The 26490-nt window shown below is 41.9% G+C and overlaps 1 protein-coding gene across 1 annotated transcript in view; it reads left to right on the forward strand.

Annotated features, from left to right (window-relative positions):
- The window catches only part of ADCY10 (adenylate cyclase 10), a 95492-nt gene that overhangs the window by 41107 nt on the left and 27895 nt on the right, over positions 1-26490 (forward strand). Inside the window, exons 18-20 of the mRNA XM_052637766.1 lie at positions 8361-8489; positions 21328-21609; positions 21731-22021. Of these exons, the coding sequence (XP_052493726.1) occupies positions 8361-8489; positions 21328-21609; positions 21731-22021 (702 nt within the window). The remainder of the gene's footprint in view (positions 1-8360; positions 8490-21327; positions 21610-21730; positions 22022-26490) is intronic.

The raw sequence follows: 26490 nt of genomic DNA on the forward strand, positions 1-26490 counted from the left end.
GGAAGGAAGAACTATATTTAGAAGAAAGAAAGAAACTATTTAGAAGAAAGAAAGAAACTATATTTAGAAGAAAGAAAGAAACTATATTTAGACACAAAGGTTTAAGAGACAGCATCTATGCTATGAAACAAGAGTTAGAACAGTGCAATCAAAAGAAAACTTTAGCTTTGAAGTTAGGAGTCCAGATTTCAGTTCTCCATATGACATTTAATAGCTGATATTTAGGGATTAGTCACAACCTTTATTGCCAGCTACTTGCTCTATAATGTAGAATAAAGGAACTCAAATCTTCTCGCATTTATTCACTCAACAAAGGTCTACTGAGCACCTTTCCTGTGTCTTACACCACAGTAGGCATTCTGGGGATCTCTTTGAATATAAACGAAGTGACTGAATACAATAATACTTTGTTGCCTCGATGAGTTTCTTTAATTAAACTTTTTGAGGTGATCATAAATTTACATACAGTTGTAACAAGTATTGGGTTTCCCATAACGTGTTATGGGAAAACTCAAACTCAAATGAACTTTCTGGCTAAAACAATAATATGGAGAGATTCTATTAATATATACTCTTTGCCTGGTTTTCCCTCATAGTAACATCAGCAAAACTCTACAGTATAATATCACAACCAGTATATTAATATTGATACAGTCAAGATACATAATACTTTCATCACCACGAGGATCCCTCATGTTGCCGTTACAATCACTCCACTTCTTTCCCACCCATACTTCCTTCCCTGGTAATCACGAATCAGTTCTTCATATCTATAATTTTGTGACTTTAAGGAATTTTTATAAATGGAATAATACAGTATATGTAATCTTTTGAGATTGTTTTTCACTCAGCATAACTCTCTGAAGATTATCTGTTGTGTGTATTGGTAGTTTGGTCTTAGCAGTTGCTGAGTAGTGTTCCATGGTATGGACATACCATAGGTTGTTTAGCCACTCACCTATTGGAGGACACCTGGGCTGTATACAAAAAAAAGAATGCTAAAAAACACTATTGAGTCAACTGACAAAACTGGAATATGAACAGTAAAAGATGATAAGTATATTCTACTTACGTAAGAGAATTGTTATTCTTGGGGAATTCAGAGTAAAGTATTTGGGAGTAAAAGGGCATAATTTATGCAACTTAATACTCAAATGAAATGCTTCTGAAAAATATATACACAGAGAACAAAGGGTATAGCAAATGGGGCAAAATGTTAACAATAGATGAATTTCAATAAAGATTAATAGTGTTATTCTTACAACTTTTGATAAATTTGAAACTTACCAAATAAACAAATTTTTTAAAAACCAAACAACTTTTACTGGTTTCCTATTGAGTTTACAATGAAATCCACACTCCCTACCTTGGACTGGAGATCCTTGTGGAGCTGCCTTCCACCCGCTCTGTGGTCTCACCAACATTCTGAAATATGCTCCAGCCACAATTCTGCTCTTCTGACACCCCGAGCTCCTGGTTGCTCCCTCTCCTCAGGTGTTTTGCATACCTACTTCCTCTTGCCCTTATCTCAGGTGTTATCTCCTCACAGTCACTTTCTCTGACATGGCTTGCTTAAGGAAGACCTTCCCTACTCTGAGCTTTTTCATTAGTCTCTATCACCGTGTTTCTTTCTTTCACAAAACTGAGTCACATTATGAGGTTACCCTATTAATGTATTTATCTGTTGGTTATTATTTGTCTTCCACTGTGAGAATGTCAGCTCCCTGAGGCAGGAAGTCTTATACACTCCTGAATGTCCAGTCTTAGGATGGCCTGTACCTAAAGGTCTTGTACCTACAGTGATAAAAGAATGGTCATCACAGTGCTAGGTCCTGGAAAGGGAAATTAAAAAGCGTAGAAGAGCATGGATCAAGTCGTGTTCTTTATATATTTTTGGCTGTGCGGCTTGTAAGATCTCAATTCTGTGACCAGGAGTTGAACCTGAGCTACAGTAGAGAAAATGCTGAATCTGGAGGCCTGGCGTGCTGCGATTCATGGGGTCGCAAAGAGTCGGACACGACTGAGTGATTGAACTGAACTGAACTGAACCACTAGACTTACCAGGGGACTCCCTGTCAAGTCAAATTCTTCATCCCTATTCTCCTACCCCCATGACACACGCACACCTGGTCCCTCTTCTGGTATGCTACCCTTTGTTTGCTGCCCCGATCCTGAACTCTTCCTTTGCCCCACTTGCCTCGCTGACCAGTCCTCAGATTGGCTCCTGCCCCGGGTCTATATTCTGAGGAGGGCATTCTTCACATTCCATTCTCAGTCTTTCTCTTTGCTAACTTAGTACTCTCTCTCCACTTGTTTTCAGTTATTCATTAATTTTCCAACCTTCTATGTGTAAAGTGCACATGTGAGTGAGTATGTGTGTGTTTGTATACATAATATCCAACCTTAATTTCATTCTTAATTCCAGACCCATATTTCCAATTGCCCATTGGACTGTCCTATACATCCCGCCAAACTCAACAAATATAAAATGTAACGCATTACCTCCCTCTCATACTGCATCTCCTCTTGTATTTCCCAGCTGGATTATTGGCAACGCTCATGTTTCTCTCACCTTCATCACTATCTTGCCTAGGTCTCATTTTCTCAATAGCGTTAGTATTCTTTGCATTCAGTTCAGTTCAGTTCAGTTCAGTTCAGTCACTCAGTCGTGTCCGACTCTCTGTGACCCCATGAATCACAGCATGCCAGGCCTCCCTGTCCATCACCATCTCCCGGAGTTCACTCAGACTCACGTCCATCTAGTCCGTGATGCCATCCAGCCATCTCATCCTCGGTCGTCCCCTTCTCCTCCTGCCTCCAATCCCTCCCAGCATCAGAGTCTTTTCCAATGGGTCAATGCTTCGCGTGAGGTGTCCAAAGTACTGGAGCTTCAGCTTTAGCATCATTCCTTCCAAAGAAATCCCAGGGTTGATCTCCTTCAGAATGGACTGGTTGGATCTCCTTGCAGTCCAAGGCACTCTCAAGAGTCTTCTCCAACACCACAGTTCAAAAGCATCAATTCTTCGGTGCTCAGCCTTCTTCACAGTCCAACACTCACATCCATACATGACCACAGGAAAAACCATAGCCTTGACTAGACGGACCTTAGTCAGCAAAGTAATCTCTCTGCTTTTGAATATACTATCTAGGTTGGTCATAACTTTTCTTCCAAGGACTAAGCGTCTTTCAATTTTCTGGCTGCAGTCACCATCTGCAGTGATTTTGGAGCCCCCAAAAATGAAGTCTGACACTGTTTCCACTGTTTCCCCATCTATTTCCCATGAAGTGATGGGACCAGATGCCATGATCTTTGTTTTCTGAATGTTGAGCTTTAAGCCAACTTTTTCACTCTCCTCTTTTCACTTTCATCAATAGGCTTTTTAGTTCCTCTTCACTTTCTGCCATAAGGGTGGTGTCATCTGCATATCTGAGGTGAGTGATATTTCTCCCGGCAATCTTGATTCCAGCTTGTGTTTCTTCCAGTCCAGCATTTCTGATGATGTACTCTGCATATAAGTTAAATAAGCAGGGTGACAATATACAGCCTTGATGTACTCCTTTTCCTATTTGGAACCAGTCAGTTGTTCCATGTCCAGTTCTAACTGTTGCTTCCTGACCTGCATACAGATTTCTCAAGAGGCAGGTCAGGTGGTCTGGTATTCCCATCTCTTTCAGAATTTTCCACAGTTTCTTGTGATCCACACAGTCAAAGGCTTTGGCATAGTCAAAGCAGAAATAGATGTTTTTCTGGAACTCTCTTGCTTTTTCGATGATCCAGCGGATATTGGCAATTTGATCTCTGGTTCCTCTGCCTTTTCTAAAACCAGCTTGAACATCAGGAAGTTCACAGTTCACGTATTGCTGAAGTCTGGCTTGGAGAATTTTGAGCATTATTTACTAGCATGTGAGATGAGTGCAACTGTGTGGTAGTTTAAGCATTCTTTGGCATTGCCTTTCTTTGGGGTTGGAATGAAAACTGACCTTTTCCAGTCCTGTGGCCACTGCTGAGTTTTCCAAATTTGCTGGCATATTGAGTGCAGCACTTTCACAGCATCATCTTTCAGGATTTGAAACAGCTCCACTGGAATTCCATCACCTCCACTAGCTTTGTTTGTAGTGATGCTTTATAAGGCCCACTTGACTTCACATTCCAAGATGTCTGGCTCTAGATTAGTGATCACATCATCATGATTATCTGGATCGTGAAGATCTTTTTTGTACAGTTCTTCTGTGTATTCTTTCCACCTCTTCTTAATATCTTCTGCTTCTGTTAGGTCCATACCATTTCCGTCCTTTATCAAGCCCATCTTTGCATGAAATGTTCCCTTGGTATCTCTAGTTTTCTTAAAGAGATCCCTAGTCTTTCCCATTCTGTTGTTTTGCTCTATTTCTTTGCATTGATTGCTGAAGAAGGCTTTCTTATCTCTTCTTGCTATTCTTTGGAACTCTGCATTCAGATGCTTATATCTTTCCTTTTCTCCTTTGCTTTTCTCCCCTCTTCTTTTCACAGCTATTTGTAAGGCCTCCCCAGACAGCCATTTTACAGTATCGCTTGCATAATCCTACCCATCTTCTCTTCCTGATATTCCATTGTCATAGTTGGAATTCCATTGGAATTCCACAGTCACATTCCGTTGACTAGAAAGGTCATACTGCAGTGTTATCTTCCTAAAAATAGTTGGTTGGATCACTACTATCCAACTTGGGATGTTTCCCCGTTGTCTATGGAATAAAGTCCAAACTTCATAGTGTGGTATTGAATGCACTGCATACTCTGCTCTCAAACTTTCAGTCTAAGTACATACATCTCCTGCGGTAAGTAGCACTGCAGCACTTCACCCACTGTGGTTTAGTCACACTGGCCTCTTTACATTTCCCTAAATTGCAAAGTGCTCATGGCTTCTGTGCTTTTGCATTGATCACCCTTCTATTTTCTACTTGGAATATCCCTTCATTCTTTAAGGTTCAACCAAAATATTTCTTCCTCTATGAAGCCTTCCTGAATCTACTGACTGAATTAGTTGTCCTTTATTCTCTATTCCTCTTTGCTCTTTAGCTCTTAATTCACTTTTACTGTATTATGATTAGTTACCTAAATATCAGTTTCCATAAATTTTGAGATCCTTGAGGGCTAGAAGCATGCACTAGCCACGTTTATAGCCTTCACAGGTTCTGATGCATAAAGAGTCTATACTGTGTTATGAACTCTCCAACACTTACCATCTGTGCCTACTCATGTAGCACTTGTTTACTGTCTGGTTATCTGACTCCCTCCGTATATACCTTTTCTTTCCAGGAGTTCAGGAACTTAGTTATGGTCACCCTCATATTTCCACATTGCCTGTCTCAGTGTCTTGTATGTGGTGACTCAAGGACGAAAGAGTAGATAAAACCAAGGAGGGTCCTGGAAGGCAGGAATGGAAAAACCATACCCTTATCATCCTTCATACTGTTCATACTGTTCATGGGAGATCAAATTGCCAGCATCCACTGGATCATCGAAAAAGCAAGAGAGTTCCAGAAAAACGTCTATTTCTGCTTTATTGACTATGCCAAAGCCTTGACTGTGTAGATCACAATAAACTGTGGAAAATTCTGAAAGAGATGGGAATACCAGACCACCTAACCTGCCTCTTGAGAAATCTGTATGCAGGTCAGGAACCAACAGTTAGAACTGGACATGGAACAACTGACTGGTTCCAAATAGGAAAAGGAGTACATCAAGGCTGTATATTGTCACCCTGCTTATTTAACTTATATGCAGAGTACATCATGAGAAACGCTGGACTGGAAGAAACACAAGCTGGAATCAAGATTGCCGGGAGAAATATCAATTACCTCAGATATGCAGATGACACCACCCTTATGGCAGAAAGTGAAGAGGAGCTAAAGAGCCTTTTGATGAAAGTGAAAGAGGAGAGTGAAAAAGTTGGCTTAAAGCTCAACATTCAGAAAACAAAGATCATGGCATCTGGTCCCATCACTTCATGGGAAATAGATGGGGAAACAGTGGAAACAGTGTCACATTTTATTTTTGGGGGGCTCCAAAATCACTACAGATGGTGACTGCAGCCATGGAATTAAAAAGATGCTTACTCCTTGGAAGGAAAGTTATGACCAACCTAGATAGTATATTCAAAAGCAGAGACATTACTTTGCTAGTCAAGGCTATGGTTTTTCCTGTGGTCATGTATGGATGTGAGAGTTGGACTGTGAAGAAGGCTGAGCGCCGAAGAATTGATGCTTTTGAACTGTGGTGTTGGAGAAGACTCTTGAGAGTGCCTTGGACTGCAAGGAGATCCAACCAGTCCATTCTGAAGGAGATCAACCCTGGGATTTCTTTGGAAGGAATGATGCTAGAGCTGAAGCTCCAGTACTTTGGCCACCTCATGCGAAGAGTTGACTCATTGGAAAAGACTGGTGCTGGGAGGGATTGGGGGCAGGAGGAGAAGGGGACGACCAAGGATGAGATGGCTGGATGGCATAATGGACTCGATGGACGTGAGTTTGAGTGAACTCCAGGAGTTGGTGATGGACAGGGAGGCCTGGCATGCTGCGATTCGTGGGGTCGCAAAGAGTCGGACACGACTGAGTGACTGAACTGAACTGAACTGAACTGAACTATCATCCTTCTCTCCCCTATGTTGTAACTATCAACAGATTTCAGGTCTTCCTAAGCATGACCTGTCTCCTCTCCTACCCCATAGGGAGAAGATATTTGCCTTACTGTTCCCACACCCCACCCAGTTTATGTGCCTCATCCAATCAGCAAAAGACCTGCAAGACCCCTATCCCACTCCTTGTACCCTGGGTATGAAAGTGGACTGAGGACTTCTATTCAACGTCAGTTCTCGCTTGAGCTGGCGTGCTGTTCTAACAGCTTCTCCCACTCTAATAAACTTTATTTCCCTCTCATTCTGTCTCATGTCTGGAAATTCTTTTCCAACCTTTGCCCAGACCATGACATTGCAACTCAAGTGTTAATGAATGACTGGAGGAACAAATAAGAAATACATTTTGGAGTGCCAGGAGAAAAAATTACTATGCAAGCTTATATTCAAACTTCATTTTTAATATCTTTCTTTTATTAAAAAATGAGTTCTTAAAAATTTTTTTAAATTAATTTTTGGCTACACTTGGTCTTTCTTACTGGAGAAGGCAATGGCACCCCACTCCAGTGCTCTTGCCTGGAAAATCCCAGGGATGGAGGAGCCTGGTAGGCTACAGTCCATGGTGTCGCTAAGAGTCAGACACGACTGAGCGACTTCACTTTCTCTTTTCACCTTCATGCATTGGAAAAGGGAATGGCAACCCACTCCAGTGTTCTTGCTTGGAGAATCCCAGGGATGGGGGAGCCTGGTGGGCTGCCGTCTATGGGGTCACACAGAGTCGGACACGACTGAAGTGACTTAGCTGCAGCAGCAGCAGTAGCAGCAGTCTTTCTTGCTTTGTGCAGGCTTTCTCTTGTTGTGGCAAGTGGAGCTGCTCAGTTGTGGTTTGTGGGCTTCTTGTTGTGGTGGCTTTTCTTGTTGCAGCACCCAGACTCTAGAGTACAGGCTCAGTAGTCTGGCAAGTGGGCTTAGTTGCTCCAAGGTATGTGTTGTCTTAGTTCCCAGACCAGAGATCAAACCCATGTTCCCTGCATTGGCAGGTGGAGTCTTAACCATTGCACCACCAAGGAAGTCCCTAATATCTCTTTCTGACAATAACCAATCTTAAGTAGAGTAGTCTTCTACAGAATGTGCTTGCCTCTGAGTGTGGGTATTTCAGTGTGCATACAAGTATATTCTGTAAGTATACATATAGGTATATCGTATATAGTAAGTATGGGCTCCCCAGGTGGTGTTAGTGGTCAAGAACCTGCCTGCCAACGCAAGAGGCATGAGACACCAGTTCTATCCCTGGGCCATGAAGATCCCCTGGAGAAGGGCATGGCAATGCTTGCCTGGAGAATCTTCAGAGATAGAGAAGCTAGTGGGCTGTGGTCTATTCGGTTGCAAAGAGTCAGATGTGACTGAAGTGATTTAGTATGCATGCACATATAGAAAGTATAAACTGTAAGATACATCCTGATAATCTTTGAATCAAATTTTTGTAAAACTGCATGTATTATGGAAGACATTCAGTTGTTATTACCAGTCCTTTTTTTCTTGGGCAGGGGAGGGAAAGAAAAACATGTTTTGAGTAAATTTTGATTTTCATATGTCAGCTTTACTTAAAACAGTATTCCAGAATACTTTAGGGGCTGACACACGTCTCTGCCTGCTCATTCTCATGTGAGACCCATATCTAAGTTTATTGGAAAACCCAGATAATAATAGGACAATGACTCAACTTTTCTTCCCTTTACCTCTCTACAGAGAACTTTGCTAAGCCAACAGAGGACTTAAAAACGTTTACTTTCGGTGTTGAGGAGGAAAATGAAGAAGTCTGTAACCTCGCTAGTGGTGTCAGATTGAAAAACTTGTCACCACCAGCATCATTAAAAGGTAAAGAAAATGTGACCTGGTGTTCGTTTTCTTTTTGTTCTTTTTAAAAATTATTTATTTATTATTATTATTATTTTTTAACTTTACAATACTGTATTGGTTTTGCCATACATTGACGTGAATCCACCTCAAGTGTACATGAGTTCCCAACCCTGAACCCCCCTCCCACCTCCCTCCCCATATCATCTCTCTGGGTCATCCCAGTGCACCAGCCCCAAGCATCCTGTATCCTGTATCAAACCTAGACTAGCGATCCGTTTCTTACATGATAGTATACATGTTTCAATGCCATTCTCCCAAATCATCCCACCCTCTCCCTCTCCCACAGAGTCCAAGAGTCTGTTTTTTACATCTGTGTCTCTTTTGCTGTCTCGCGTACAGGGTTGTTATTACCATCTTTCTAAATTCCATGTATATGCATTAGTATACTGTATTGGTGTTTTTCTTTCTGGCTTACTTCACTCCGTATAATCGGCTCCAGTTTCATCCACCTCATTAGAATGGATTCAAATGTATTGTTTTTAATGGCTGAGTAATACTCCATTGTGTATATGTACCACAGCTTTCTTATCCATTCGTCTGCTGATGGACATCTAGGTTGCTTCCATGTCCTGGCTATTATAAACAGTGCTGCAGTGAACATTGGGGTACACGTCTCTTTTAATTCTTGGTTCCTCGGTGTGTATGCCCAGCAATGAGATTGCTGGGTCATAAGGCAGTTCTATTTGCAGTTTTTTAAGGAATCTCCACACTGTTCTCCATAGTGGCTGTACTAGTTTGCATTCCCACCAACAGTGTAAGAGGGTTCCCTTTTCTCCACACCCTCTCCAGCATTTATTGCTTGCAGACTTTTGGATCGCAGCCATTCTGACTAGTGTGAAATGGTACCTCACTGTGGTCTTGATTTGCATTTCTCTGATAATGAGTGATGTTGAGCATCTTTTCATGTGTTTGTTAGCCATCTGTATGTCTTCTTTGGAGAAATGTCTATTTAGTTCTTTGGCCCATTTTTTGATTGGGTCATTTATTTTTCTGGAATTGAGCTGCATGAGTTGCTTGTATATTTTTGAGATTAGTTGTTTGTCAGTTGCTTCATTTGCTATTATTTTCTCCCATTCCAAAGGCTGTCTTTTCACCTTGCTTATAGTTTCTTTGGTTGTGCAGAAGCTTTTAATTTTAATTAGATCCCATTTGTTTATTTTTGCTTTTATTTCCAGTATTCTGGGAGGTATTCCAGTATTCATAGAGGATCCTGCTGTGATTTATGTCGGAGAGTGTTTTGCCTATGTTCTCCTCTAGGAGTTTTATAGTTTCTGGTCTTACGTTTAGATCTTTAATCCATTTTGAGTTTATTTTTGTGAATGGTGTTAGAAAGTGTTCTAGTTTCATTCTTTTACAAGTGGTTGACCAGTTTTCCCAGCACCACTTGTTAAAGAGATTGTCTTTACTCCATTGTATATTCTTGCCTCCTTTGTTGAATTTAAGGTGTCCATAGGTGCGTGGATTTATCTCTGGGCTTTCTATTTTGTTCCATTGATCTATATTTCTGTCCTTGTGCCAGCACCATACTGTCTTGATGACTGTGGCTTTGTAGTAGAGCCTGAAGTCAGGCAGGTTGATTCCTCCAGTTCCATTCTTCTTTCTCAAGATTGCTTTGGCTATTCGAGGTCTTTTGTATTTCCATACAAATTGTGAAATTATTTGTTCTAGCTCTGGGAAAAAATCTGCTGGTAGCTTGATAGGGATTGCATTGAATCTGTAGATGCTTTGGGTAGTATACTCATTTTCATTATATTGATTCTTCTGATCCATGAACATGGTATATTTCTCCATCTATTAGTGTCCTCTTTGATTTCTTTCATCAGTGTTTTATAGTTTTCTATATATAGGTCTTAATTTCTTTAGGTAGATATATTCCCAAGTATTTTATTCTTTTTGTTGCAATGGTGAATGAAATTGTTTCCTTAATTTCTTTTTGTACTCTTTCATTATTAGTGTATAGGACTGCAACGGATTTCTGTGAGTTGATTTTATATCCCGCAACTTTACTATATTCATTGATTAGCTCTAATAATTTTCTAGTGGAGTCTTTAGGGTTTTCTATGTAGAGGATCATGTCATCTGCAAACAGTGAGAGTTTTACTTCTTCTTTTCCAATTTGGATTCCTTTTATTTCTTTTTCTGCTCTGATTGCTGTGGCCAAAACTTCCAGAACTATGTTGAATAGTAAGCAGTGAAAGTGGGCACCCTTGTCTTGTTCCTGACTTTAGGGGAAATGCTTTCAATTTTTCACCATTGAGGATAATGTTTGCTGTGGGTTTGTCATATATAGCTTTTATTATGTTGAGGTATGTTCCTTCTATTCCTGCTTTCTGGAGAGTTTTTATCATAAATGGACATTGAATTTTGTCAAAGGCTTTCTCTGCATCTATTGAGATAATATGGCTTTTATTTTTCAATTTGTTAATGTGGTGAATTACACTGGTTGATTTGCGGATATTGAAGAATCCTTGCATCCCTGGGATAAAGCCCACTTGGTCATGGTGTATGATCTTTTTAATGTGTTGTTGGGTTCTGATTGCTAGAATTTTGTTAAGGATTTTTGCATCTATGTTCATCAGTGATATTGGCCTGTAGTTTTCTTTTCTTGTGGCATCTTTGTCAGGTTTTGGTATTAGGGTGATGGTGGCCTCATAGAATGAGTTTGGAAGTTTACCTTCCTCTGCAATGTTCTGGAAGAGTTTCCGTAGGATAGGTGTTAGCTCTTCTTGAAATTCTTGGTAGAATTCAGCTGTGAAGCCATCTGGACCTGGGCTTTCGTTTGCTGGAAGATTTCTGATTACAGTTTCAATTTCCGTGCTTGTGATGTGTCTGTTAAGATTTTCTATTTCTTCCTGATTCAGTTTTGGAAAGTTGTACTTTTCTAAGAATTTGTCCATTTCTTCCACGTTGTCCATTTTATTGGCGTATAATTGCTGATAGCAGTCTCTTATGATCCTTTGTGTTTCTGTGTTGTCTGTTGTAATCTCTCCATTTTCATTTCTAATTTTATTGATTTGATTTTTCTCCCTTTGTTTCTTGATGAGTCTGGCTAATGGTTTGTCAATTTTATTTATCCTTTCAAAGAACCAGCTTTTTGCTTCGTTGATTTTTGCTATGGTCTCTTTTGTTTCTTTTGCATTTATTTCTGCCCTAATTTTTAAGATTTCTTTCCTTCTACTAACCCTGGGGTTCTCCATTTCTTCCTTTTTTCGTTGCTTTAGGTGTAGAGTTAGGTTATTTATTTGACTTTTTTCTTGTTTCTTGAGGTATGCCTGTATTGCTATGAACTCAACCATTAGCACTGCTTTTATAGTGTCCCACAGGTTTTGGGTTGTTGTGTTTTCATTTTCATTCGTTTCTATGCATATATTGATTTCTTTTTTGATTTCTTCTGTGATTTGTTGGTTATTCAGAAGTGTGTTGTTCAGCCTCCATATGTTGGAATTTTTAATAGTTTTTCTCCTGTAATTGAGACCTAATCTTAATGCATTATGGTCAGAAAAGATGCTTGGAATGATTTCAATTTTTTTGAATTTATCAAGGCTAGATTTATGGCCCAGGATGTGATCTATCCTGGAGAAGCTTCCGTGAGCACTTGAGAAAAAGGTGAAATTCATTGTTTTAGGGTGAAATGTCCTATAGATATCAATTAGGTCCAACTGGTCTATTGTATCATTGAAAGTTTGTGTTTCTTTGTTAATTTTCTGTTTAGTTGATCTGTTCATAGGTGTGAGTGGGGTATTAAAGTCTCCCACTATTATTGTGTTATTGTTAATTTCCCCTTTCTTACTTGTTAACATTTGTCTTACATATTGCGGTGCTCCTATGTTGGGTACATATATATTTATAATTGTTATATCTTCTTCTTGGATTGATCCTTTTTTTAAATTAAATTTTTATTTTTACTTTATTTTACTTTACAATACTGTATTGGTTTTGCCATACATTGACATGAATCCACCACGGGTGTACATGCGTTCCCAAATAAGATTGATCCTTTGATCATTATGTAGTGGCCTTCTTTGTCTCTTTTCACAGCCTTTGTTTTAAAGTCTATTTTATCTGATATGAGTATAGCTACTCCTGCTTTCTTTTGGTCTCTGCATGGACTATCTTTTTCCAGCCCTTCACTTTCAGTCTGTATGTGTCCCTTGTTTTGAGGTGGGTCTCTTGTAGACAACATATATAGGGGTCTTGTTTTTGTATCCATTCAGCCAGTCTTTGCCTTTTGGTTGGGGCATTCAACCCATTTACGTTTAAGGTAATTATTGATAAGTATGATCCCGTTGCCATTTACTTTATTGTTTTGGGTTTGGGTTTATATACCCTTTTTGTGTTTCCTGTCTAGAGAATATCCTTTAGCAATTGTTGGGGAGCTGGTTTGGTGGTGCTGAATTCTCTCAGCTTTTGCTTGTCTGTAAAGCTTTTGATTTCTCCTTCATATTTGAATGAGATCCTTGCTGGGTACAGTATTCTGGACGGTAGGTTATTTTCTTTCATCACTTTAAGTATGTCTTGCCATTCCCTTCTGGCCTGAAGAGTTTCTATTGAAAGATCAGCTGTTATCCCCTTGTGTGTTATTTGTTGTTTTTCCCTTGCTGCTTTTAATATTGTTCTTTATGTTTGATCTTTGTTAATTTGATTAATATGTGTCTTGAGGTGTTTCGCCTTGGGTTTATCCTGTTTGGGACTCTCTGGGTTTCTTGGACTTGGGTGATTATTTCCTTCCCCAATTTAGGGAAGTTTTCAACTATTATCTCCTCAAGTATTTTCTCATGGTCTTTCTTTTTGTCTTCTTCATCTGTGACTCCTATAATTCAAATGTTGGAGCATTGCATATTGTCCTGGAGGTCTCTGAGATTGTCCTCATTTCTTTTAATTCGTTTTTCTTTTTTCCTCTCTGATTCATTTATTTCTACCATTCTATCTTCTATTTCACTAATCCTATCTCCTGCCTCCGTTATTCTACTATTTGTCACCTCTAAAGTGTTTCTGATCTCATTTATTGCATTATTCATTATATATTGACTCTTTTATTTCTTCTAGGTCCTTGTTAAACCTTTCTTGCATCTTCTCAATCCTTGTCTCCAGACTATTTATCTGTGATTCCATTTTGATTTCAAGATTTTGGATCATTTTCACTATCATTATTTGGAATTCTTTATCAGGTAGATTCCCTATCTCTTCCTCTTTTGTTTGGTTTGGTGGGCATTTCTCCTGTTCCTTTACCTGCTGGGTATTCCTCTGTCTCTTCATCTTGTTTATATTGCTGCATTTGGGGTGGCCTTTCTGTATTCTGGCAGTTTGTGGAGTTCTCTTTATTATGGAGTTTCCTCACTGTGGGTGGGGTTGTATCAGTGGCTTGTCAAGGTTTCTTGGTTAGGGAGGCTTGTGTCGGAGTTCTGGTGGCTGGAGCTGGATTTCTTCTCTCTGGAGTGCAATGAAGTGTCCAGTAATGAGTTATGAGATGTCAATGGTTTTGGAGTAACTTGAGCTGCCTGTATATTGAAGCTCAGGGTTGTGTTCCTGTGTTGCTGGAGAATTTGCGTGGTATGTCTTGCTCTGGAACTTGTTGGCCCTTGGGTGGTGCTTGGTTTCAGTGTAGGTATGGAGGCGTTTGATGAGCTATTGACTAATGTTCCCTGGAGTCAGGAGTTCTCTGATGTTCTCAGGATTTGGACTTAAGCCTCCTGCTTCTGGTTTTCAGTTTTATTTTTACAGTAGCCTCAAGACTTCTCCATCTATACAGCACCAATGATAAAACATCTAGGTTAGAGATGAAAAGTTTCTCCACATTGAGGGACACCCAGAGAGGTTCACTGAGTTACGTGGAGAAGAGAAGAGGGAGGGGGGATTTAGAGGTGACTGGAATGAGATGAGGTGGGATCAGAAGAGGAGAGAGCAAGCTAGCCAGTAATCACTTCTTTATGTGAGCTCCACTGTCTGGACCGCTCAGGGATGTTCACGGAGTTATACAGGGAAGAGGAGAGGGAGGAAGGAGACAGAGGTGGCCAGGAGGGTAAAAGAGGGAAATGAAAAGGAGAGAGACAGATCCAGCCAGTAAACAGTTCCCTAAATGTTCTCCACCATCAAACACACAGAGATTCACAGAGTTGGGTAGAGAAGAGAAGGGGGAGGGAGGAGACAGAGGCAACCTGGTGGAGAAAAAGGAGAGTCCAAAGGAGAAGAGAGCAGTCAAGCCAGTAATCTCGCTCTCAAGTAAAAATGGGTACCAAAGATTGGGTTTTTAAAGGTACAAAATTGATAACAAATACCAAAAAGCAGAGATTATAAGTCTAGAGTAGAGGTTGGATTTTCAAAAATACAATTTTAAAGAAAAGAAGAAGAGGAAAGAAAAAACAAACAAAAAAAAGTCACAAGAATTATTTAAAAAAACAACAACCACACAAAAAAATATATATGGCATTTGCTTTAAGAACTTAAAAATTAAAAAATGTTAAAGTGAAAAAAAAAAAAAGAATGATCGTAAAAATAGTAAAGGTATACCTGGGACTTTCTCTGGTGTTATTGTGGGCAGTGTGGGGTCAGTTCATTTTTGGATAGTTCCTTGGTCTGGCTTATATTTCTCAAGATCTATACATCCAAGGCGGTTCCCTCTGTTTTAGCTTCTTCTGTTTGCTGGTCTCTTCAGTGTCTGTTTTCCACTCTGACACAAGGGGACGGTGGTAGACGCTTTTTTATTTTATTTTTTTAGGCTCACTTGTTCAATCGCGCTGTGGGGAGGGAGGGATGCTGCAAACAAATAACACTGGCGTGTGCTCCTAGTGTCTCAGCCACGCTGGGCCTGCGCCCGCTCACGGCGCACACTGCTCAGGCTCTAGGTTGCTCTGCTGGGAACCGTCTGAGGCCGGCCCTGGGCTGCATGCACCTCCCTGGTCTAAGCCGCTCAGGCTCAGGCACTCAGGTAGTCCTCAGAGGCGCAGACTCGTTGGGCCTGTGTATTGTGCCCTTCCCAGGTCTGAGCAGCTCGGGTGTTTGGCGAGCGCGGTCGCTGCGACTTATCGCCTTTCCCGTCCCTGCTGCTCAGTTTTCTGGGTGTACAACTGGCGCCCCTTCTTAGGCAGATAGTGACTGTCCAGAACCCCAAGAAGTCTTAGCAAAGAAGCTTGCTTGCAGTTTGGAAGTTAATGTTTCTCTGGGGCTGTGATTGCCCCCTTCCAGCCCTTCTGGCTCTGGCTGCCTGTCACCAGAGGGGGATGGTCTGCAGCCGGCTAATTCTGTTCCATCCTTTGTTCTGTGTGTGGTCCTGGCGGTGTCTTATGTTAGAGGTTTTTGCGTGGTAGCTATCCCACAGTCTGGTTTGCTAGCCCAAGTTAGTTCACTCTGATTACGCTCGGGGCATTCGGGCCGATCCTTACTCTAAGCAATGCAGCCTGCGCCTCCCTGCCCAGCCCTCGCTTGCTAGTGGTGGATGCAGGTGTCTGTGCTGCTTCTCCGCTGGGGGAGTTACCATTGGGCTTGTAATCTGTTGCTTTTAATTATTTATTTATTTTTCCTCCCTGTTATGTTGCCCTCTGTGCTTCCAAGGCTCGCCACAGACTTGGCAGTGAGAGTGTTTCCTGGTGTTTGGAAACTTCTCTCTTTTTAAGATTCCCTTCCTGGGACGGAGCTCCCTCCCTACCTCTTTTGTCTCTTTTTTCCATCTTTTATATTTTTTCCTACCTGTTTTTGAAGACAATGTTCTGCTTTTCTGGGTGCCTGATGTCCTCTGCCAGCATTCAGAAGTTGTTCTGTGAAGTTTACTCAGCGTTGAAATGTTCTTTTGATGAATTTGCGAGGGAGAAAGTGGTCTCCCCGTCCTATTCCTCCACCATGTTAGGACCACCCCACCCTGGTGTTCATTTTCTAGGACCTAGATCTTCCCCTTGCTTTCTTTAGGATGCTTCAACAAAGGAGAAAGTGAGAGGGTAACAGACAGGAAGGCCAGGGGTCTCCAAACAGAGGAAATAGGCTGCAATGTCAGACATTTTTTCTCTCTCTCTTAAGTGGCAGGAGGAAACAAACTACAAGTGTTAGATATTTTTCCCCTTCTCTGTACAAATTTAAAAGGAGGTTTCTTTTAAAATTCTGTGTTGCCATGACAACACCTGGTTCTACCTGAACTTAACTTTTCTCAAACCTTGAGCCAACCAATGCATTTTTCTTATGGAGATGTTTTTCTTAAGCTATGTTAATGAACTATGTAAGTGAGTAAGTAAGTGAAGTCGCTCAGTCGTGTCTGACTCTTTGCGACCCCATGGACTGTAGCCTACCAGGCTCTTCTGTTCATGAGATTTTCCAGGCAGTAGTACTGGAGTGGATTGCCATTTCCTTCTCCCGTGGATCTTCCCGACCCAGGGGTCGAACCTGGGTCTCCCACAGTGTAGACAGACGCTTTACTGTCTGAGCCACCAGGGAAGTCCCAATGAACTATGTATTTATCCTAAACTGTCTTCAAGTTGGTTCTGCCTAAGACTCAAAACTGACTTGACAAACGAGTATGTTTTACTCATGCAAATATTCTCTTAAGCTATGTTAATAAGGGGCTTCCCTGGTGGCTCAGAGGTTAAAGCATCTGCTCTGCAATGAGGGAGACCTGGGTTTGATGCCTGGGTCAGGAAGATCCCCTGGAGAAGGAAATGGCAATCCAATCCAGTATTCTTGCCTGAAGATTTCCATGGCCAGAGAAGCCCGGTGGGCTACAGTTTGTGGGGTCACAAAGAGTCGGACATGACTGAGCAACTAACAGACACACAGAGTAGCTACTTTACATCTGGCTGAAGACTAGCAGGAGAGGCAGTCTTTCTGCCCCCTTCTGATGTCTATGTCAGAAGCTTTCTCTATCACTTTTATACTTTAATAAAACTTTATTACACGAAAGCTCTGAGCGATCAAGCCTCATCACTGGCCCTGGATTGAATTCTTCTCCTCCGAAGGCCAAGAATCCCGGCATCTTGCACAGCTCAGCAACAACCTTTCAAAAGGAAGATAGAAGACTGCCTTTATCAGTTTCATGTTACCTAGGCAATGGGAAGGCTCCATGGTAGGCTTGCTTTTCCTTTTCTAAATAGAAGCCACCTTCCCCCTGTGCATATTCTGGAGTTTGATTTGAACAAGGTTGTATTCAACTGCATAGAAGAATGATGTATAGTACATTTGCAATTAGCAGAAATCAAATAATGAGAGAGAAAATCTAACACTGATACTTTTTCTCGTTATCTACTTCTAAAATGACAAACAAGGGAATTTATAACACGGATGTACTGTTATTCATTTCAATAGAAACTAATTTCAAGCAGTGTTCTAGTATACATTGAGCTCAGGTGCATGCAATCTATGGAATGTTCAAATGTTTAGTAGAAGGATGAGACCTCAAGTTCTCAGTCTTCAAAACAGCATGATTTGTGTTTCATTCACTATGTCTACTAAAGTAGCAACGTAGACTAGTTTGGTTTCTTTTAACCAGTATTTTTTTATTGAAGAAGTTGATTTACATATAATATGTGTTAATTTCTACTGTACAACAAAGTGATTTTTGTTATATATATACATTTATATACAAAGTATATATATATATGTGTGTATATATATATTTATATACATGCTAAGTGCTAAGTTGCTTCAGTCGTGTCCAACTGTGTGACCCCATGGACAGCAGCCCACCAGGCTCCTCCGTCCACAGGATTCTCCAGGCAAGAATACTGGAGTGGGGTGCCATTTCCTTCTCCAATTTATGTACATATAAATACACAACTATAGCCGCATAATACAGCTTTTAAAAAGTATATAATTGTTTTTATTTATATACATATATATACACCCCACTCCAGTATTCTTGCCTGGAAAATCCCATGGATGGAGGAGCCTGGTAGGCTGCAGTTCATGGGGTCGCTAGGAGTCGGACAGGACTGAGCGACTTCACTTTCACTTTTCACTTTCATGCATTGGCGAAGGAAATGGCAACCCATTCCAGTGTTCTTGCCTGGAGAATCTCAGGGATGGGGGAGCCTGGTGGGCTGCCGTCTCTGGGGTCGCACAGAGTCAGACACAACTGAGGCGACTTAGCAGTAGCAGTAGCATGTGGCTTGCAGGATATTAGTTCCCCAACCAGGGATTTAACCCAAGCCATTTCAGTGAAAACCCAGAAACCTAACAAGTAGACTTCGAGGGAATTTCCACATTATTTTTTCTATTATGGTTTAATCAGTCAGTTCAGTTCAGTTCAGTTCAGTCGCTCAGTCGTGTCCGACTCTTTGCGACCCCATGAATCGCAGCACACCAGGCCTCCCTGTCCATCACCTACTCCCGGAATTCACTCAGACTCACATCCATCGAGTCGGAGATGCCATCCAGCCATCTCATCCTCTGTCATCCCCTTTTCCTCCTGCGCCCAATCCCTCCCAGCACCGGTCTTTTCCAATGAGTCAACTCTTCGCATGAGGTGGCCAAAGTACTGGAGTTTCACCTTTAGCATCATTCCTTCCAAGGAACACCCAGGGCTGATCTCCTTTATAATGGACTGGTTGGATCTCCTTGCAGCCCCAGGGACTCTCAACAGTCTTCTCCAACACCACAGGTCAAAAGCATCAATTCTTCGGCACTCAGCTTTCTTCACAGTCCAACTCTCCCATCCATACATGACCACAGGAAAAACCATAGCCTTGACTAGATGGACCTTTGTTGGCAAAGTCATGTCTCTGCTTTTGAATATGCTATCTAGGTTGGTCATAACTTTCCTTCCAAGGAGTAAGCGTCTTTTAATTCCATGGCTGCAGTCACCATCTGCGGTGATTTTGGAGCCCCCCCAAAATAAAGTCTGACACTGTTTCCACTGTTCCCCCATCTATTTCTCATGAAGTGATGGGACCAGATGCCATGATCTTTGTTTTCTGAATGTTGAGTTTTAAGCCAACTTTTTCACTCTCCTCTTTCACTTTCATCAAGAGGCTTTTTAGTTCCTCTTCACTTTCTGCCATAAGGGTGGTGTCATCTGCATATCTGAAGTTATTGATATTTCTCCTGGCAATCTTGATTCCAGCTTGTGCTTCTTCCAGTCCAGCATTTCTCGTTTCTCATGATGTACTCTGCATATAAGTTAAATGAGCAGGGTGACAATATACAGCCTTGACGTACTTCTTTTCCTATTTGGAACCAGTCTGTTGTTCCATGTCCAGTTCGAACTGTTGCTTCCTGACCTGCATATAGGTTTCTCAAGAGGCAGGTCAGGTGGTCTGGTATTCCCATCTCTCTCAGAATTTTCCACAGTTTATTGTGATCCACACAGTCAAAGGCTTTGGCATGACATAGTCTCTGAACTTGGCAAGAATGCACAGAAGAACTGTACAAAAAACGTCTTCATGATCAAGATAATCATGATGGTGTGATCACTCACCTAGAGCCAGATGTCCTGGAATGTGAAGTCAAGTGGGCCTTAGAAAGCATCACTACGAACAAAGCTAGTGGAGGTGATGGAATTCCAGTTGAGCTATTTCAAATCCTGAAAGATGATGCTGTGAAAGTGCTGCACTCAATATGCCAGCAAATTTGGAAAACTCAGCAGTGACCACAGGACTGGAAAAGGTCCGTTTTCATTCCAATCTCAAAGAAAGGCAATGCCAAAGAATGCTCAAACTACCGCACAATTGCACTCATCTCATACACTAGTAAAGTAATGCTCAAAATTCTCCAAGCCAGGCTTCAGCAGTACGTGAACTGTGAACTTCTAGATGTTCAAGCTGGTTTTAGAAAAGGCAGAGGAACCAGAGATCAAGGTGCCAACATCTGCTGGATCATTGAAAAAGCAAGAGAGTTCCAGAGAAACATCTATTTCTGCTTTATTGACTATGCCAAAGCCTTTGACTGTGTGGATCACAATAAACTGTGGAAAATCATGGTTTATTACAGGATATTAAATATAGTTCTCTGTGCTATACAGTAGGACCTTGTTGTTTATTCGTTCTCCATATAAAAGCTTACACCTGCTGTCCCTACTCACATCTGGACCAGCTTGGTTTCTGCAGTGCTCTGTAGACAGGTTGAAGAGCTCATATTTTGTCCTGATGTGGGTGATGCAATAGGACATACCGGTCAAAATTCCAGGAAGCTATGTGAGTTCTGATATGCAAGCTTAGATAAGAAGATGCAATTGGAGCTAGGAGCTCTCTGCCACTTGGTCTTGATCATAGAGCTAATAATGAGTTGTCACAAGAATAAATGAATGCTGGAGCAGATAGAGAAGTTTTATTGCCAGGAAGTTCCAGGAGAAAGGGTAGCTAGCGAAGAAGATAGAGAATAACCTGCTGGAGAAGTCATGATAGAACATGGAAGTCAGGCCCTGCTCCTTTTTATTTTTGGGGGTGCACTGTGCAGTTCGTAGGATCTTAATTCCCCAACCAGGGATTGAACCCAGGCTTTTGGCAGTGAAAGCCCGGAAACCTAACCACTGAACTGACAGGGAATTCCTGGGTCCTGCTCCTTCTGACCACTGTGGCCTACCATCACCTCTCCTCTTCTCACACACCCCTGTCACATTTTAACACAAAATCAGAACACCTTGAAATTGATCTTATTGCCATGGCCAATGGGACATGCATATTTTTAGGTCATAGCATCACCATCTTTTGTACTCCTGAGTGCTATCTGCTAAGTAGTACTAAGCAAATACTTCTTTTGGCTCAGCTCAACTGGGTATAGTTTTGTGAACAAGAACTGTAGAGCCGGACAGTTGTCCATCTCTAGAATGCATTTGATAAAGACAGATGACTAATTCCCTATTTGTGTGGCTTTCTACCTGCAGAAATCTCTCTGGTCCAGCTGGACAGCATGAGCCTGTCCCACCAGATGTTGGTGAGATGTGCTGCCATCATTGGCCTAACTTTCACTACAGAGCTGTTGTTTGAGATTCTCCCTTGTTGGGACATGAAGATGATGATCAATGCCCTGGCAACCCTTGTGGAATCCAACGTCTTTGATTGTTTCCAGAATGGCAAGGAGCTCCGAATGGCCCTAGAAAAGAACGCAGCTTCATTTGAGGCGAATTATCGATCCCTTTCTCTGAAGCCACTCATTGAAGGAATGGGTGAGTAGAGCCTGGAAATGAACCATAGTTCCTTCAGTTTAAGGCACATCTTGATAAAGAAATGGTCTGTGTTTTGTAGCAGAGGCTGACGTATTGTCTACGGTGTCTCTGTCCTCTCTAGACCATGGTGAGGAGGAAGAGCTCCGTGAGCTGGAAAGTGAGGTGATTCAGTGCCACATCATTCGATTCTGCAGCCCAGTGATGCAGAAAACAGCCTATGAGCTGTGGTTGAAGGACCAGAAGAAAGCAATGCACTTGAAATGTGCCCGCTTTCTGGAAGAAAACGCCCACAGGTGTGACCCCTGCCGAAGTGGAGACTTCGTCCCCTTTCATCACTTTGCAGTGGATATCCGGCTCAACACTTTGGACTTGGATACCATTAGGAAGATGGTTAAGTCCCATGGATTTCGAAGTAAACTTTTTTCGTTCCTAATTCGTCCTAATTATGGAGAAGGCAATGGTATCCCACACCAGTACCCTTGCCTGGAAAATCCCATGGGCAAGGGAGCCTGGTGGACTGCAGTCCATGGGGTCGCTAAGAGTCGGACATGACTGAGCGACTTCACTTTCACTTTTCACTTTCATGCATTGGAGAAGGAAATGGCAACCCGCTCCAGTGTTCTTGCCTGGAGAATCCCAGGGACGGGGGAGCCTGGCGGGCTGCTGTCTATGGGGTCACACAGAGTCGGACACAACTAAAGTGACTTAGCAGCAGCAGCATTCCTGGGGAAAACAAAGGCAAGACCTAGAAGGAGCAGATCTAGACCATGAGGGTTTCAAGCCCTCTTCTGGCTCAGACACCACAAATGATGAGACTTAAGCAGTGTAGGCCAGTGAGGCAGGGCAAGTTGAGGAGTGTACGTGCAACTGAGTTGGCAGACCCAGTCTCACTGTGAGACTGTCAGGAGGGATATGGGGGTAAGGACTCTGGTAGAAATGAGGTAGGCCTGGAGCTCAAAGTATAATCTCCAAAGGGGTAAAACAGACAATCACATCAAGGGGTGAAACCCAAGGAGGGGAGCATGACCCAAGAGGGAGTAACGTTTCTTGGCAGAAAAGAATGCTGTTGCTCTGTGTAGTTTGAAACAAGGTTCCAGTAGAAAAAGAGTATGAGTGGGAGAGAATTAGCCAGGACTAAACAGGTCAGGGTCCCAGAAAAGAGGGCTTGGGTTCAGAACAGGGATTCATGATGTTAAAATTTGTACCAAGTACCTAGATACAATAAATGTTGCAATCTAAAGTGAGGCAAATAGATGAATGTGCTGACAAATAAAATGTACAGACAAAGGAAATAGTTGAGAGTCAGTTATTATCTTGGATCCTTCACCCACATTCAAGACATGAAATGAGGAAGAGTGTGGAGAGGGCTAGGATTTGTGGGGAGATTTGGCAAGAACTGAGGAGTAACTTTTTCACTCTCCTCTTTGACTTTCATCAAGAGGCTTTTTAGTTCCTCTTCACTTTCTGCCATAAGGGTGGTGTCATCTGCATATCTGAGGTTATTGATATTTCTCCCGGCAATCTTGATTCCAGCTTGTGCTTCTTCCAGCCCAGCGTTTCTCATGATGTACTCTGCATATAAGTTAAATAAGCAGGGTGACAATATACAGCCTTGATGTACTCCTTTTCCTATTTGGAACCAGTCTGTTGTTCCATGTCCAGTTCTAACTGTTGCTTCCTGACCTGCATACAGGTTTCTCAAGAGGCAGGTCAGGTGGTCTGGAAATAGATGGGAAACAGTGTCAGACTTTATCTTTTTGGGCTCCAGAATCACTGCAGATGGTGACTGCAGCCATGAAATTAAAAGACGCTTACTCCTTGGAAGAAAAGTTATGACCAACCTAGATAGTATATTGAAAAGCAGAGACATGACTTTGCCAACAAAGGTCCGTCTAGTCAAGGCTATGGTTTTCCCAGTGGTGATGTATGGATGTGAGAGTTGGACTGTGAAGAAAGCTGAGCGCCGAAGAATTGATGCTTTTGAACTGTGGTGTTGCAGAAGACTCTTGAGAGTCCCTTGGTCTGCAAGGAGATCCAACCAGTCCATTCTAACCAGGGCCATTCTTCAGCCCTGGGTGTTCTTTGGAAGGAATGATGCTAAAGGTGAAACTCCAGTACTTTGGCCACCTCATGCGAAGAGTTGACTCATTGGAAAAGACTCTGATGCTGGGAGGGATTGGGGGCAGGAGGAGAAGGGGACGACAGAGGATGAGATGGCTGGATGGCATCACCAACTTGATGGACGTGAGTCTGAGTGAACTTCGGGAGATGGTGATGGACAGGGAGGCCTGGTGTGCTGCAATTCATGGGGTCGCAAAGAGTCGGACATGACTGAGTGACTGAACTGAACTGAGCTGAACTGAGGAGTAACTACGTACCCCCAAGTGTAGGAAGGTGTCTCCTTTGAAGTTAGTTGGAGGACACAGAACACCTAATGAAGCCAAAGTGCCCTGTGGCTGAAACAGGATCAACTTTCCCTCCCAGAGTTTGGGAAAGGATATATTTATCCCATAAATCAGATATAACTCACCTGGGAGAAAAAGTCAGCCTGCTGCCATTTTAAGTTGCTCCCAAGAGTACCCCTAAGAGTGTGAGAAGACCCCTAGTAGTGGAGTGCTGGAATAAAACAAACATTAAGAGAGCAGGCAATGGAGAGCTAAAGAAGATGCATGACCAGATCAAGGTAGCTTCAGTGAAGGGTCCCAACGTAGGGCTACAGTCAAAGCACCAGAGAAAGTATTCATAGGAAAGAGTTGACTGACAGAGATAAAAGGGAAAGAATATTCCAGACTCTATGGAATCAGTGAGTCTTACTTTACAAATACATATATAATATAAATATGTATGTTTTACTTAATTTACTTATTTGGTGAGGAGTAAAATCAGCTGGCAGCTAGCAGACAGGTCAATTGAAGCAAAGCTGATCTTCAGCAGGCTGGCTAAGGCCACCAGAGAAAACAATTTGAGTTATTTCAGGTTCTCCAATGTACCTTAACTTTCACTCTGGAGCATATATGGTGGGATGTCTCTGAGAAATGTTTGCTGATGTCCATTCATCAGTACCTTCAGCTGAGTGAGGCTCAGTTCAGTTCAGTTCAGTCGCTCACTCATGTCCGACTCTTTGCGATCCCATGAAACGCAGCACGCCAGGCCTCCCTGTCCGTCACCATCTCCCGAAGTTCACTCAGACTCACGTCCATCGAGTCCGTGATGCCATCCAGCCATCTCATCCTCGGTCGTCCCCTTCTCCTCCTGCCCCCAATCCTTCCCAGCATCAGAGTCTTTTCCAATGAGTCAACTCTTCGCATGAGGTGTCCAAAGTACTGGAGCTTCAGCTTTAGCATCATTCCTTCCAAAGAAATCCCAGGGTTGATCTCCTTCAGAATGGACTGGTTGGATCTCCTTGCAGTCCAAGGCACTCTCAAGAGTCTTCTCCAACAAAACAGTTCAAAAGCATCAATTCTTCGGCGCTCAGCCTTCTTCACGGTCCAACTCTCACATCCATACATGACCACTGGAAAAACCATAGCCTTGACTAGATGGACCTTAGTCGGCAAAGTCATGTCTCTGCTTTTCAATATACTATCTAGATTGGTCATAACTTTTCTTCCAAGGAGTAAGCGTCTTTTAATTTCACGGCTGCAGTCACTATCTGCAGTGACTTTCGAGCCACAAAAAATAAAGTCTGACACTGTTTCTACTGTTTCCCCATCTATTTGCCATGAAGTGATGGGACCAGATGCCATGATCTTTGTTTTCTGAATGTTGAGCTTTAAGCCAACTTTTTCACTCTCCTCTTTCACTTTCATCAAGAGGCTTTTTAGCTCCTCTTCACTGAGTCTAGGGCTCAACTATCTCCCTTATCAGAATTTTTCACCTATTTAGAAGGATATCAACTAGATATCTGTAAATAGAGACATTTTTTAGATTTCCTGAAAGCTTCACCATAAAAACAATAGTCCCAAGACCTACTGTCCTGCATTCGTACGTTCAGTAGTTCTTCTCATTTTTTTTAAGATTTTTTTTTTTTTTTGGTGTAGACCATTTTCAGTGGTTATATATGGATATGAAAGTTGGACCATAAAGAAGATTGAGCACCAAAGAATTGATGCTTTCAAATTGTGGTGCTGGAGAAGACTCTTGAGAGTCCTTGGAGTGCAAGGAGATCAAACCAGTCAATCCTAAAGGAAATTACCCTGAATATTCATCAAAAGGACATCAGTGATACTAAGCTCCAATACTTAGTCCATGTGATGCAAAGAGCCAACTCACTGGAAGAAACGTTGATGCCGGGAAAGATTGAGGGCAGGAGGAGAAGGGGGCGACAGAGGATGAGATGGTTGGATGGCATCACCAACTCAATGAACATGAGTTTGAGCAAAATCTGGGAGATAGTGAAGGACAGTCCATAGGGTCACAAAAAGTCAGAGAGGACTTAGCCACTAAATAACAACAAAATTTTAAAAATCTTGTATTGAATATTGCAATATTGCTTATGTTGTTTTTGTTGGCCATGAGGCATGTGAGATCTTAGCTCCCCAACCAGGGATGGAACCTGTACCCTCTGCTTTGGAAGGTGAAGTCTTAACTGCTGGACCATGAGGGAAGTCACAAGGACAAATATTTTTAACTTAGCTCTTCTTTCTCGTCATTACCTCCAAATGCTAAGTGATATGTTAATGCTGCTTTTAAAAAAATCAGATTCTGACATCACCTTTTTTAGTCTTGCTATGGTAGGTGAAAATCTAACTATATTACACCACTCTTGGGCACCTCTCTCCCAATATTGTTATACTATCATTAGATAAATGAATCAGGTATCTACATTATTAAGACTATGTAACTGCTATTATAGAACTAAGTAATATACTGTGAATAGCT

Source organism: Budorcas taxicolor, chromosome 3 (genome assembly GCF_023091745.1).
Source record: "Budorcas taxicolor isolate Tak-1 chromosome 3, Takin1.1, whole genome shotgun sequence".
Taxonomy (NCBI): domain Eukaryota; kingdom Metazoa; phylum Chordata; class Mammalia; order Artiodactyla; family Bovidae; genus Budorcas; species Budorcas taxicolor.